General features: G+C 41.9%; 1 protein-coding gene across 1 annotated transcript in view; it reads left to right on the top strand.

Annotated features, from left to right (window-relative positions):
• The window catches only part of POU2F1 (POU class 2 homeobox 1), a 42,501-nt gene extending 28,303 nt beyond the window's left edge, over positions 1–14,198 (top strand). The window contains exons 9-15 of the mRNA XM_026038564.1: positions 3,426–3,567; positions 5,510–5,655; positions 7,093–7,272; positions 9,964–10,069; positions 10,873–11,218; positions 12,062–12,150; positions 13,752–14,198. Coding sequence (XP_025894349.1) covers positions 3,426–3,567; positions 5,510–5,655; positions 7,093–7,272; positions 9,964–10,069; positions 10,873–11,218; positions 12,062–12,150; positions 13,752–14,062 — 1,320 coding nt within the window. The 3' untranslated portion in view covers positions 14,063–14,198. The remainder of the gene's footprint in view (positions 1–3,425; positions 3,568–5,509; positions 5,656–7,092; positions 7,273–9,963; positions 10,070–10,872; positions 11,219–12,061; positions 12,151–13,751) is intronic.
• Positions 14,199–14,357: the final 159 nt, after the last annotated feature.

Genomic DNA, 14,357 nt, shown 5'->3' with positions numbered 1-14,357 from the left:
TGCACATCCGATGCCTCACTTCCCTGTTGGGTTTAAAAGGATAGCCATTTTCCCAGCAGGTACATGCATTTACCAGCTCGAAATGTCATGGCATGTGCCCTGTCGTTCTGTAGGATTTAAAATGAATGGGACAAAACACTTGAGAACTGCTTTCAGGAGTACCATATTGCAAAAACCTTGCAGCACAATTAACTGGTTAAAAAGTGTGTCACAAGTCCAGTGTTGTTTTGGATGTTGAAGGAATTTTCTCACTCAAGTGTATTCTATGAAAAACCAGTGATTTCTGCATTTAATGGTTTTGCTAAGGATACTGAACAAAAGCTGAATGGACTGTCACCTTGAAGTTGCTTCTTGCTGTTTGCTCCTAGCAAAACTGGTTGAAGGGGAAATGCAATTAGCAGTACAAATTAATTATATGTTCTGTTATTCTGTTGAAAGGACCTCCGGTTGGATCCAAGAGCCCTTTCTTATTAATATCAAAATAAAGTGCTTTTTTTCCCCCTACAAAATTAAAATAGTCAGTCCAGATAAAGAATTAATTTTGGCAGCAGCCTATGTTAAGCATATGTGTGTTTTGCTGGAAGAAATAGCAAACAGAAATCAAAGTAGATATTTAAAAGTCTGAGCTCAGAGCCGCCAATCCAACATATGTGACTTTTTTCTCTCTCTCCTTGGAATAAGCAAACCTACTGTAGCTGAAAGCATGTGCTGAAGTTGGATTTATTTTTCTGGCAAGGTTCTACGTGCTTGAAAAATCAGGATTCATAATGAAAGTTCCTGGCAGCATCTTAATTATAACTGAAGAACAGAACGTTCTTAGTAAAATGAAGTGCATTTTGCTGGCATTTGTGCCTCCTTCCCTCCCTCCTTTCCACTAGATGGAGGTACACAAATGCAACAGTGATGGACATGCACAAAAGCTGGAATAGAGCAGAACGGAACAAAGCAAAATACAATAGCTTCCCTATAGCCTGACTGAGGAAGTTCATAGAGAGCTTTAGTTATTGTGTTTGATCTGTCCTGCTGTGAGATGACTATAATGGAGCAAGTGGACTTTTTAAGTTATGTGTTAAACCTCCTTTGTTGACCCTGTTGTGAATTTTTATGGCCGAGAAAAAGAGATACAGTTGCTCAGGCTTTCATTTCAGTGTTCGAATTTTTTGAGTTTAAAAAGGGGGAATTTTGAGAAAACCACCAAATGGTGTCTGATCAATGCTGCTTCACTCTGAGCATATAGGCATATATTTAAGCAGTTCTCGTAACTTTCACCTTGTTGCATAATTGCGTGGCAACTAAAGATCCCTCTACTTAGGTTCCCTATAGTTGCATAATTTGACTGCCTTTTAGAGGATAACCAAAATTTATTGCTAGCTTTTTCAGACCCTCCAGATTTATCTCACCCCACCCCTGGCGTTCAAGAATAATTTTAAGATCTAGTTTGCATTGCAAACAAATCACTTAGCTGCGTTCTCTCTTGTGTGTGATGTAACAGACAAGTTTTGAATCTCAGCTGCTCCGTCTTCTCCTCCTACCCCCAGAAGTCTCCAGAGGAGACAAATTGTAGACCTTTTGTTTTCATCAAAAATATCAGTGTTCACTGCACAGAAACACACGAACATCCTGCACAGTAGTGATACTGCAGATACATGACTAGTCAATTAGTTGAAATTCAAGTTACGTGAAGAAACATTTTAGACTGTTGGTTTTACTCGGTATAAAATGCTGTATCTTCTAGTCCTTCTGAATTCCTGAAGACCCATACACAAACTGTGGTGTACCTTAAACCCAGCTATGTTCATTGCCGTGACCTGTCAGTGGTCCTCGCAATCCCTTTCTCATCCCAGTATATAAATTGCTTTGCCTGTGGCTTAAATGCTGCCACCTTTTGGCATAGTTAACTAGTGACTGTTGACAAAGAAATGGTCAACTATTCCTTGAAAAATCACATGGCCAGTGTTAGTGAGAACAACATAAATATCACAATTAGCTTTAGTTAGGGGACTGGACTAAATGTCATAATTCTTTCCTGCCAAAGCATACATCACTTTAACTCTAAAATGGTTTGAATGGCCGGGTTTTCTTGGTCATAAGACCATCCCATGTTACTTCTCGTGGAGTGATTTGTGAGTTTGGAAATATGCAGAAGCCAGAGATGTGGGCAGAGGGGTAAACGTGAGTCCCACCTGTTTCTTCTTTGGAAAGAGCGGCTTAGAAAGCTGTCGCCCTGGTCCCTGTCTAGCAAGGAGGGTTTTTTCTTCACGTAACCTACACAAATCACTAAACTTGCAGAAGGTTTTCTTCTCGCTTGCTTGGATGCCACTCTGCATGCTGTTAGTTACCTGTATCAAATTGTGGTTGTGGGTATGACCTGGAAGGAAAGCAAGCAAGCTTTGTGCACAGGCCAACTAACCCATTTGCAATTAAACTCAGCTAACTTTGCTCGAGCTCTTCAGTCTGTTCTTCTGGACTTTTCCTCATTTTGTGTGTGTGTGTGTGTGTGTGTGTGTGTGTTAAAAAAAAATTCTAAATTAAATTACTTAAGAGAAAATAGCATACTTGAAAGATGGTTCATTTTTTTTCCAAGGAAGGATCTTTGTGTGTCAAATCAAAACCAAGGAAGGATCTTCGTGTGTTAAACCAAAACAACTGATTCCACCCCCCCTTCTCCAAATGAGGCTTATCTGCAGTACTTCCTTAGGTACATGGAGGTATATGTACAGATGTTGGGATAAACAGAATGTCTGATACCTAGCTAAAATTTAGAAAAACAGCAAGAAATGTAAAAAAAGGATCTGATGTAAATTCTGGCAGATGGGTAATTACAGTAAAGACAACAGTTAATCATTATTTGAAATGATTCAGCTTGTTGTCTCCTTTGAGGAGTTTGGTTTAAACTTGAGAAGGTACTAAAAGTTCAAATAAGAATGCCTTTGGATTTATTTAGATGTGATATATGTTTGCAGACAAACATAATTCATGTCTTCAAGAGTGGTTTTCTACTAATATGAGGACATGAATACACTGCATTTGTTGCTTATTTGAACTTTTCTTCTTTGATATATGTAAATACTTAAATCTGCTCCTAAAAAGAGCTTGGCCCATACCCATTTTAAAGAACTAAGTCAAAAATACCAGCTGTAATATTCAGTGGAGTGTCACGCTTAGTGATAGTGCTAGGAAGACAAAGCATCAGGGATTTCCTGGAAAGAGCTACGTGGTTAAACTGCCTGAGACTTGAAAARATGACATTTCTGTATGATTATTTGCTTTAGCATGAATCCTCTTAGCACTGAGCAAATCTCTGCAAAACTGGAAAGCCTTTTCACACCAATAGAGTCACTAAGAGAGCACATGAATGTGACAGGATTCCTTGCTTTGGAAGTACCTGTGTTAGTGAATCCCTTTTTTTCTCTTTCTTTGTCCAGGGTGATGTTGGGCTCGCTATGGGCAAACTCTATGGAAATGACTTCAGCCAAACTACCATCTCTCGCTTTGAAGCCTTGAACCTCAGCTTTAAGAACATGTGCAAGTTAAAGCCACTTCTGGAAAAGTGGCTCAATGATGCAGGTGAACAAGTCGGTGTATTTCTTCACCAACCTCCCCAAATCAGTAGGGTTTTGCAAAGCCCTTATGCGCTTCATAGGGGCCCCTATGGTTTTATGAAGCCACTGATCTCTGCCACTGTCCATGGGACAAGGAAGGGTGTAGGTACTTGCCCACTCAGTTGCCCCTGTTCATCTGAAATAGTTTCAATGCAAACTTTTAAAACTATGTTCTGCAGTCGGCTGAATCACTGCATGGGGTGAGGGACGATGTATGCCAAGGTTTTCCTCCTTCATATATGTTAATGGCTATAACTTCTAATCCTCTTCGAGCTTTCTTTACCAGATGTGTAGCTGAGGGAGGGTTGCATGGTTTGTTGTTTCAGTCAGCAGAGCTTATTGCATTCACCTCCTCCCACATCCCCTATATGTGTGCTTTTCATCTTTCTCCAAGAATCCTTGTAAACACTTTCTCCCCATAGCAAAAGTTCAGTGTGTGGTGGATTTTTTTCTTTTTTTCCAGAATTATGTTTTTTCTTCTGGGACATAAGTCATTAGTCTCATTGTTGGGGTAATGTTTTAGGATTTTTTTTTCTTCCTCTAAATATACAACTCTGCATAGTATTAACCTGATGAATCTCCTAAAGAGATGGCAGGGTCAGTGTGTGCATTCCTATTTTTACCTAAAACGAATAGAGCTCTACCCTGGCTGCCTACAGTATTCCCTGAGATGTTGAGAGTAATTAACATAGTGTTGAAACTAGGAAGTGTCATTCTCTTCTGCCACCAAGATATTCTTACATAATCTGGACCTATCACTTCTCACTAAGTGATCTAATCCATGGGATAGAGGTCCCCAAACCTTACGGCAACCCCGAGTCAGGACAGTGCTTCAAGGAATGCCATAATGTGCTTTTCCAGCCATTTTGAAGAAGTATTTGTATCTGGAAAGTGGTCATGAGGACCATAGGCAGCATCAGGGTCCCTCACAGTCTGGAGATTAGGAACTATTGTGTTTGAGTCTGATTCACTGTCGTGAAAGTCTCTGGAAGAAAGATTCATGCTGTCTTAATTTTCATTGAAAAACTTCTAGGTAAAAGGCAGGAAAGACAGACAGTGACCCCGTTCATTCATTACACTACRCTGTAATGTTGCAGTCCTGTTTCTTGTTATAGAACACAAGTTACGGGCAGGGTTTGGGGGGACAGAGKGGAGATGCAGCGGGTTTATGAGTGCCACTCTTGAAAAACTATGTAACGTAGAAGACAGAGTTGAATGTTTGCTTAAGTGAACCTGTGAGAAATGGTCCTGAGCACTGTGAGCTGTTAGACCTGATAATTACCCCCAAATGCCCATGCTCTGAAGGGTCTGCAGTGTTCTATACTCATAATGAATTGTTTTCTTTTCTGAATACCACGTTGCAACCTGTCTACAGCTTGTTGTACCCCTTCTAGAAAGTTTATTAAAATTACTCCTCTGTCTGCTCTTCCATGAAGCTAAGAAAGATAGGATTAGGGGTTTACAGATAAAGACTTGCTGCAACTAAGGAGGAGCTGCAAGCTGTACAGGTGGTTCAGCAGAAATGACTAGCAGTGAGTATCCACCAGGAGTTCTGGAGCAGAGAGGTCGAATGCTGTGARGCTGCCCATAAGCTCCCTCTTCTGCCAGGGCAACTAAAAGAAATTTCAGGCTACTCAGACTTTTTATAGCAAGTATAATATAGGTATAATATAAGTGATACTGTGGCAGAATTCAGGAGCAGAGAGTGCCCTCTGGGCTTCCTTAGAGCTTTTAAGTTTGAAGTTTCAGTTATAACAAGGATTAATACCTRTGGGCTTCACAATTTTGTATATATCTGGAAGAGATACAGAGTGTGTTTTAACATCCCTTGCAGAGGTGAACACTTGCATTGCGCCTCACTGCATTCAAATAAAATCTTCTGATGGGTGTTATTTTACTGTTTTCAGAAAACCTCTCATCTGATTCAACTCTCTCCAGCCCAAGTGCCCTGAATTCTCCAGGGCAGGGGATTGAAGGCTTGAACCGTAGGAGGAAGAAACGCACCAGCATAGAGACCAACATACGTGTGGCCTTAGAGAAGAGTTTCCTGGAGGTCAGTGATCCTCTTGCTCTGCTCAACTATAAAGAAACAAAGAAGCTTTGTTTAACATCATAACCTCCTAGAACAAAACTGTTGCTATGCTATTTAGGAAAATGTTTGTACTAAAGGTGAATACAAAGACYGTGCTGAAAGGACACAATCAGTGTCTTCATTTTAATAAAAACAACACCTTCCCTCTCCTTCTCTTCCCCTCTGCCCCAAACAACCCATTGGTTCTTGCAATTCATTGTCTCTGTGGTTTTATGTTCAAATTCCTGAGTAATAGGTCAAAGTTTGACGTTATGAACATCAAAAAGAAGAAAAGCAGAATACTCTTTCTGAGGATGGATAAACAGAGTGATGGTCGAAACATACAAAATGTGAGGTTCATAGCTGGCCTTCTGTTGCTCTTGTCAGGCACTTTTTGTTGCTGTAGGTGCAGGTAGCCTCTCTAAGTAGCCCTCTTGACCTACCTGTCCTGCATTATAGATCAAGATAACTTGAAGTTTATTTGGSCACTGGTGGAGTTAATCTCTTTTCCTTCTCCTTTTAAGGAGACACTAAAAGAAAGAGTTATCCTTATCAAGGTCTAGAATTACCTGAAGGATTAACTGAGAAGTCAGACCCATTCTCTCAAAAACAACCGTGTGAGCTCAGTCTTCATCACCTGTCTACAACGAAAGCAGCTTGGTTTTGGTAGTCATGTTCCTGTAACTAGGGAAAGAGAGCAATATTGCCTGTTACGATCTGTCTCTGGCATAACACTGACCGAGTTCTAGATATAAATTGCCCATCAAAATTTCTGCCTGCTGGAGGTAGAGCCTTTGCTGGCCTGAAGAATTAACCTGCACTTCAGTCTAGGTGCAGAGCAGAGCTTACATTGATGGAAAATTTACATGAGCAGGTCAAAGATCATCTAAAGAACATGGCCATCTTAACTGGCTTGGACACCTGGCTCACCAAATGAATCAGAGCTTTAGTACAGAAAGGCTGTTTCCCTAGGAAACCCTGGGGAGGCCATCCATGTTCAGTAGCACTTACGTTGGGAAGTCTAAGGCAAATTGCAAGAAGACATTGGAAAGAAAAGGCTTATTCCCTGTGAAGTGAAGGAGTTTGGAGAAGAAGCTTGGAAAGAGACTTAATTGGGAAAGATTGTAGGTTTTTCAATGTAATGATTTTAAATTTTCAACAAAATCAACAAAAGCGTGCCTTGTTGGTAAACTGCTAGGCATCTTGAAACCTGAAACTTCACCCAGGAAGGGGAGAGTTTATCTGGGATGCAAGAATTGTTTGATTGGCCTTTGAAGTCCCTGACGCATCAAGCTGACCAAATCCTGCTTCTCTGTGCAGTCCATCTTCTTTGTTAAAGGCTCCTTGCAAGCATGTGCTATAAAATAACACTTCAGAGGGTAATTTCACAACTTCTGAAGTGCCATCTCTTTCTCTCAGAACCAAAAGCCTACCTCGGAGGAGATCACCATGATAGCTGACCAGCTAAACATGGAGAAGGAGGTGATCCGCGTTTGGTTCTGTAACCGGCGCCAGAAGGAGAAAAGGATCAACCCACCCAGCAGTGGTGGAACCAGCAGCTCGCCCATCAAAGCAATTTTCCCTTGCCCAACCTCACTGGTAAGCATCAAGACTCTGTGGTTGCCCAGCTCACTGGAAAAGGTAGCTGCACTCTGCTCCTTGCAGAAGTTGTGCATGCAGTTGTGTTGTACAGTAGACTTGTACTCACAAGTTTTCTTTCTGTTACATTGGCATATAAATATCCTACTTAAGTACCATAAAAAGAGGTGTTGTTTACAAATAGGGCACTGATTTGGCTTTCATTTKGGAGGCCTTATTTAGCCACCTGTTGAGTAAATATTCTGACTAGCAAATTTCTAGGTGGGGATACTACTTTGGAAGTGTGTCAGAAGAGCATAACTCGTCTTTATGTCTGGATTGCCTCTTTATCCAAACTTTTCTTCATAAAATAACAATAACATAAAAAAAAAAGCTCAGCTGCTCTACCACTCCCATCTTGCCCTTAGCCACAGTGATCATATCTTATCAGCAGTAAAAAATATAATTTGGAGTCCAAGTCACATAAATCCAGTGATACTGTTGCCATCGCTTTTAGCTAGGAATGATTTCTTTCAAAAAGGAATCGAACAAAGGAACAATTTAGCTCATATTCATGTAATTAATTTCCCAAACTTGTATTTGCCTCAGGTAAACACAAACTTCATGAAAATAAGAGTAACAAAACACATGCATCAAGGTTTCTTCAACTCCTTTGCTACCAATGTCCGTGGAGGTCTGTTTTCATAAATAGAAACAGTAGCTATTAGATTTCATAGTAGCTATGCTAATAGGAGTGTGGTGGGATTTATGTAGCCTGTAGCTCTCCTTTTGTAGTATTTATTCCACCCTCATCACTCTAGAGGCTAATACCTTCCAGTACTTCATTAAATCATTAATTTTGGTGACATGTCATTCTTTTCCTTCATCCTTGTCTCAGGAAGTATGCATGCAGATTTTTGTTTCAGGAGTAGGGATATCGTAAATGTACCTGGCCTTTTTTAATAAGAAAGCAGAACATAGTGAGATATGTGAGAGCTTTACTTACTGTGCAAGTTTGCTCAGACTGCAACTTAAGAAAACTTCTCCTGCCCAAAAGGACTTTTACTCTTTTATTATGAACTATCATTGTACATGAAGAAGTGAGGATGTTAACAACAAGTATGCATGCTTTCAGTGATGTTTCACTGAAACATAGGGCTAGAGGAAACAACCCCAAACTGAAGCACCAAAAGTTCCGCAGAAAATTAAGGAAAAATTTCTTCACTGTGAGAGTGACAGAGCCCTGKAACAGGCTGCTCAGAGAGGTTGTGGAGTCACCTTCTCTGGAGAGCTTCAGAACCTGCTTAGACACAGCCCTATGCCATGTGCTCTAGGTGACCCTGTGTGTGCAGGGGATTGGACATTGATGATGTGCAGAGGTCCCTTCCAACCTCAAGCATTTTATGATTCATTCCATGACTGTTAGCTTCTCTAAGTTGACGYTCCCACCAAAACAGGTATTCCAACCCCTTCCCCATCTTTACTGGCMATGTGCATCGCTATTCCTTGTGGCAGCTCTGGAGATGGTGTGTCCATAGGATAATTGGGCTTTAGTTGACTCACGTGGCTGAAACCTAAGCAGCCAGCGGACACCGATGACTTTTCGGGATGCTCCCCGGCTGCGCAAACGCTAGAGCTCTAAGGAGCTCCCTTAGTGGGAGGCTCCTGCGATGGCAGCCGGCTGCTGGGTTGCCTCAAGGGAGTCTCATAACCACCTGGTTAGCTGTATTAATCCCAAGTTGTTCCCTGCTCTGGAGTATGGACTGGGCCGTTGGCCTGAACTATTGTATGCGCAGATGACAGACGTGATGTGTTTGCAGCAGGCTGCATTAGTGGGAAGTGGGCAATGGATCTAGCTCTCCTTTATTTCATAGACTATTGGAGACAGACAGAAAGCTTTGAGATCTGTCCCAGTTGCCCCAGCCTTGTTTAAAATGTATGAGGCAGTCCTCTCTGTAAGAGACTACTGTGATAATAAACTTAAGGTAAGAGAGGGGAATGGGAGGAAGGTTTTAGCCTATATTCTTAGATATGTTCTCTTGGGCAATCCTAAAGAATTCTCTTTTCCCATTGATGTATAATGGCCTTCAAATATTCCAGTTGGACAACATTTCTGGCCCAGAAAAAGAAATTTCTGCTTATATTTATTTTTCTTTCATAACCCTGTTCTTYCAGCCTTAAGGCAAAACAAAGCTGTCCAAAAATGAAATTAGCTAATGCCATATGAATATTTTTAAATTCAGAGATCCTTCCTCTGACACCAGGAAACTTGTCAAAGCAAACATCATCGTTTGGTTCAGTAAAAGTGAAATAGTGTAAAACACCCTGAATACCTTTGGATATGCCATGGTAGAAAGAGATCTGGAGCTGGATAGCTGCTTGCATAAGAAAGAAGCATACCAAAATAATATGTATTATAACTTTTTTCTTTAAGAGTAATCCTTAAGAGGCTGACTTTGGCAGGGAGAAAAGTAGCTTGCAATTATGACACGGTGTGGGTGTGATGGATGCACTTCCCTTCAAATATTGAACATCAAAAGAGAGTTGCTCGTAATTAAAGTACTATGCTTGATCCAATAACCTAATGGAGTTATTAAAAAAAATGCAATATTTTCCCCAACATCATCTTCAGTTGAGAATGATAAGAAAGAAATCAAAGTTTAGTGCTGACTCCTTTTCTGTTWAACGGTTATATTCTGTTTTGACCTCCAGGTGGCAACCACACCAAGCCTTGTGACTAGCAGTGCAGCTACTACTCTGACTGTCAACCCTGTGCTCCCTCTGACCAGTGCTGCTGTAACTAGTCTGTCAGTCACAGGTAAGATACGAAAGTGCCTTCAGTTTCTTCACAATTCACTTCTCCTTAGTTAGCAAGTAAATTGCTGTGTCAAACAAGTGATAAAAAATTTACAGCAATCAAGATTTTGTTGGATTGCTGTTGGTCTTTGTTGCAAGTTATTCTTCAAGATAAATCTAGGATCCTTTGGTTCTACTGCAAAAATAAAGTGAGTATTTGGTTTTGCTACATGCTGTRTCTAATTAGATGTGAAGATACTTTAGACAGGTATTTGTAATCTGTATGGTTGAGGATGGAAATAGGGAAGAAAAGTGTTTTAATGATCACCAAGAAATCCTTGAGTTACTGTAACAGTTGCTTTTGTGTATAGGTTCCAAGCATTTTTCTTCTCTCAACTTTTAAAAAGCTTCTGGGCTCTTTACATTAGCCTCTCCCATTTGACCTTTCAGAAGATTTAAAACAGGAATTAGTCACACTACTATCCCAGTACATCCTTTTCATTGTTACTCCGCCTGTTACTCCGCCATGAAACTTCAATCTTTGTGATAATTCAGCTGAATTTTCTGGGGGTAAAATCGCAGGTGGTGCTGAAGGGAGGGTGCTGTCTTCCACTGCAACCTTCTAGAGCTGCTCAGTCACTTAACTGCAGCCTGAGAGCCAAACTCAGCGTTCATTCTTATTTAAGCTCATGATGCTTCTTGGTCCCACAGATAGGTGTGCTTGTSTTCCTTTCTGTTGGATATGAAGTTCAGTTTAGGTGGGCAGTGGTTTCTRTTCAGTCACGTCTGTGTTTTGTACTGGTCTAACCAGGATTAATCTTCTAGGCACAACAGAAACCACCTCCAACAACACAGCGACAGTGATTTCAACAGCACCTCCAGCTTCTTCAGCAGTGACATCACCTTCCGCAAGTCCTTCCCCTTCTGCCTCAGCCTCCGCTTCCGAGGCCTCCAGTGCCAGTGAGACCAGCACAACACAGACAACCTCCACTCCCTTGTCCTCCCCTCTTGGGACCAGCCAGGTGATGGTAACGGCATCAGGGTTGCAAACAGCGGCCGCAGCCGCGTTACAAGGAGCTGCACAGTTGCCTGCAAATGCAAGTCTTGCTGCCATGGCTGCTGCAGCAGGACTGAACCCAAGCTTGATGGCATCCTCGCAGTTTGCAGCTGGGTAAGGAGGAATTTTTCACATCCTCGCAGGTTCAGTGACAGTGAAGAAGGGAAGACAGGTCTAGGGTAAATTAGCATGGGCTGTTACTTAGCACGCTTTCCTGTTAGCTCTCTTGGCAATCCTAGCATCTTTCATCTCACATTCTGAGGGTTTACTTATGGGTGGCCGACTTTGCCATTCCCGTCAAGGCAAACAAATAATATTTTCATTTTACAGATGAGAAAGCTGTGCTGCAGCAATGTTGTGATTTGATAAGTCATCCGTCCCATTACAGAGCTTGACTTAAGAGCTACAACTTGCCAGTGAACCATAGAATCAATTGTTCTCCTAATAAAAATTGATAGCTAGCATAGCCTAACTTCACAGCTCTGGATTTATTTCACTGTTGATCTCTCCATCATGATCCAGAAGCTGTAAAAGATGCATGACTACGTATTATTGAGATTTTAGTTTTAAAAATGTTGCTCTTAAAGATGACTTATTGCTTGTTTAGTTCCTCTTGATTTACTTCTTCCTTGTCAGAACTCAGGTAGCTCTAATAAGTGGCAGTTTCCCCCAAATGCATTACAGGAATATTTTACAGCAACAATCAATACAACTCATGCAGTCTGAGTGCCTATACTTCAGGCATCTTGCTAGCCACAGCTGGAAGACAGCTGTGAAAGGGTCTGCTCAAGATGTCATGCAGAAGAGAGGAGAATAAAATAAACGTCAGGTGTCCCCCCCCGGATTATTTCTCTGTTTATTTATTTATATGACTGTGTACTTCTGAAGAGTGACTATCTAATAAAAGTAACACACTTCCATGTCTTTGCTTCCTCTCCCGCTGTCTCGCCGCTGCAGAGGTGCCTTACTTAGTCTCAATCCAGGGACATTAGGTGGTGCTCTCAGCCCGGCCCTGATGAGCAACAGTACGCTGGCAACTATACAAGGTCAGTAGCGTTCCTTTTAATGCATCTCCAGCTTACAACTTCAGTTTGTGTGTTTCATCTTTCTCTAGCAAAAAAGAACACTTGGCTTCTCAGTGCTGGACATAAGTGTTTTAAGAGTGAAGCTTTTACAAAGTGTATATACACAGATATGTTTTATGTATGAGAGTCGAGAGYATGTACAAATTTAGAAAGAAGATGAGAACTGTGTGCGATGTCACAGAAATGTACAGGGGACCTATAAGATACGTAATGTGATCTGGCATTAATGATGTTGTTCTCGATCCGTAGGCATAGAGACACACCTCCAACAGATTAGACATCTGGTTTTTACAGCTCTTTCAACACAAACTTGAGGAGCGTTGCATAGTCTCAAAGCCTGTAACAGAAAAGTCAGAGGAAGACTTAATACTGGATCTTGCTATTCATGTGTCTTAAAAATAAAAAAAAAAATGCACTCCTGAAGACCTTATGTAGAATTTTTATATCCATAAATCCTTACACAGAGGTCTGCCATGCACCCCAAAGTTTCCACTGACTTTAGCAGAAGTTGTTTCAAGTTTGTAGTTTGGCACCTTTGCAAACTAGATAGGAAGCATCTAGCTAGTCTTATGTGTTCCAACACAGTCACAAATAGCTTAACAAATCTTATTTCTAGCATATAAGAAGGAGCCATTTGGGAAAGTGTAACAGAAAAATTCAGGAGATGATAACCCATGGCAGACTGAACCCTGTACACTTGTGAGAGTGACAGTGATCACATGTCAATAGGGAAAACGTTACGCTCAAGGTTATATGACCTTCTTCGTCCTTTGACATTGATCACTTCATGTGAATGCTCCCTCTGTCCCTTTCTGGTGTGGATTACCTGAGTTTTCTGTGGCAGAAAACATAGACCTCTGTTACTCTTAAGATATTGAAGGAAACCATGTTGAAGTTCTAGAAGCTCTAGAAACAGAGCGCAGAGACCTAACTGTGCCTCGCTATATGTGGTGACATTTTGCCACCTTTGCTTGTTTTGGCTAGTAGATAGTATCACATCATGGGCCTGAGGTACCATATGGTCAAGTTAGTGCCCGTCCCTTGTGGTGTTACTGAGTTGTGTCCTTGGTCAACAGCACAGAGTTACTGTAGAGCTGCATTTTTCAAGATGCCATCGCAGTCTCTTTGCCACTGTATTAAAAAGAGAGTCAGGGTTCTGCATAAAACAGGCATTCCTGTCTGTGATTGCCTTTAATTCATTAAAATATTACTTCACAKTCTGTATATAGACACCATCTTACTGCAGATTCTTTCTGAGTATGGAAGTTTGCTGGAGAGAGGTAAAATTGCACAGCAGAAAAACCTTCCCTAGTTGTTGAGATGGTGAAGGTGAAGGTACCCTTTCCTATGTGCAGCAGCTCTGACTAGCGAAAGACAGCAAGTTAAGCTGCTTTTTAATCTTTTCATGTGTGCGTGAAGTAAGAGGGATTATCGATGGTGGTGTAGAAAGTGCTCCCACAAGAGGAGGACAGCTCAGAGACCTGTTGCGTTCAGGCACATTTTTTGCATTCTGGCTTCCTGCTCATGTCATCTCCGCCCTACTTAATTTTCCCTTTTTTTAGCTCTTGCATCTGGTGGCTCTCTTCCAATAACATCACTGGATGCAACCGGGAACTTGGTGTTTGCCAATGCTGGAGGTACTCCTAACATCGTAACTGCCCCCCTGTTCCTGAACCCTCAGAACCTTTCTCTGCTCACCAGCAACCCCGTTAGCTTGGTCTCTGCAGCTGCAGCCTCCGCAGGGGCCTCCGGACCCGTCGCCAGCCTTCACGCCACCTCCACCTCAGCCGAGTCCATCCAGAACTCTCTCCTCACGGTGGCCTCGGCGAGCGGGGCCGCCTCCACCACCACTACTGCCTCCAAGGCACAGTGAGCCGGGCTGAGCTGTGCTGCCAGCGGCCCGCTTCACCGTGCGGTGGGACCGGCTGCCGGCGGGGCCGGGGAACGGGGACAGGCGGCTGGCACCCTCTCGCCGCGTTGCTGGGGACGAGGGAGAGGAGGAGAAGCATACAAAGCAAGAGCGGAACAGGAAGGATTTAAAGCTGGGACAGACATTTGCCTAATTTTATAATAAACACTGTCTTTTCAGGATCGCTTCATGGATCGGAGAACTTTCTAACCAAAAATGTAAAAAAAAAAAAAAAAAAAAAAAAAAAAAAAAAAAAAAA

The sequence above is a fragment of the Nothoprocta perdicaria genome, unplaced genomic scaffold, assembly GCF_003342845.1.
Source record: "Nothoprocta perdicaria isolate Ctin4 unplaced genomic scaffold, notPer1 scaffold_212, whole genome shotgun sequence".
Taxonomy (NCBI): Eukaryota; Metazoa; Chordata; class Aves; order Tinamiformes; family Tinamidae; genus Nothoprocta; species Nothoprocta perdicaria.
The sequence above is the reverse complement of the archived record's forward strand: the minus strand, read 5'-3'. Positions and strand labels throughout refer to the sequence as shown.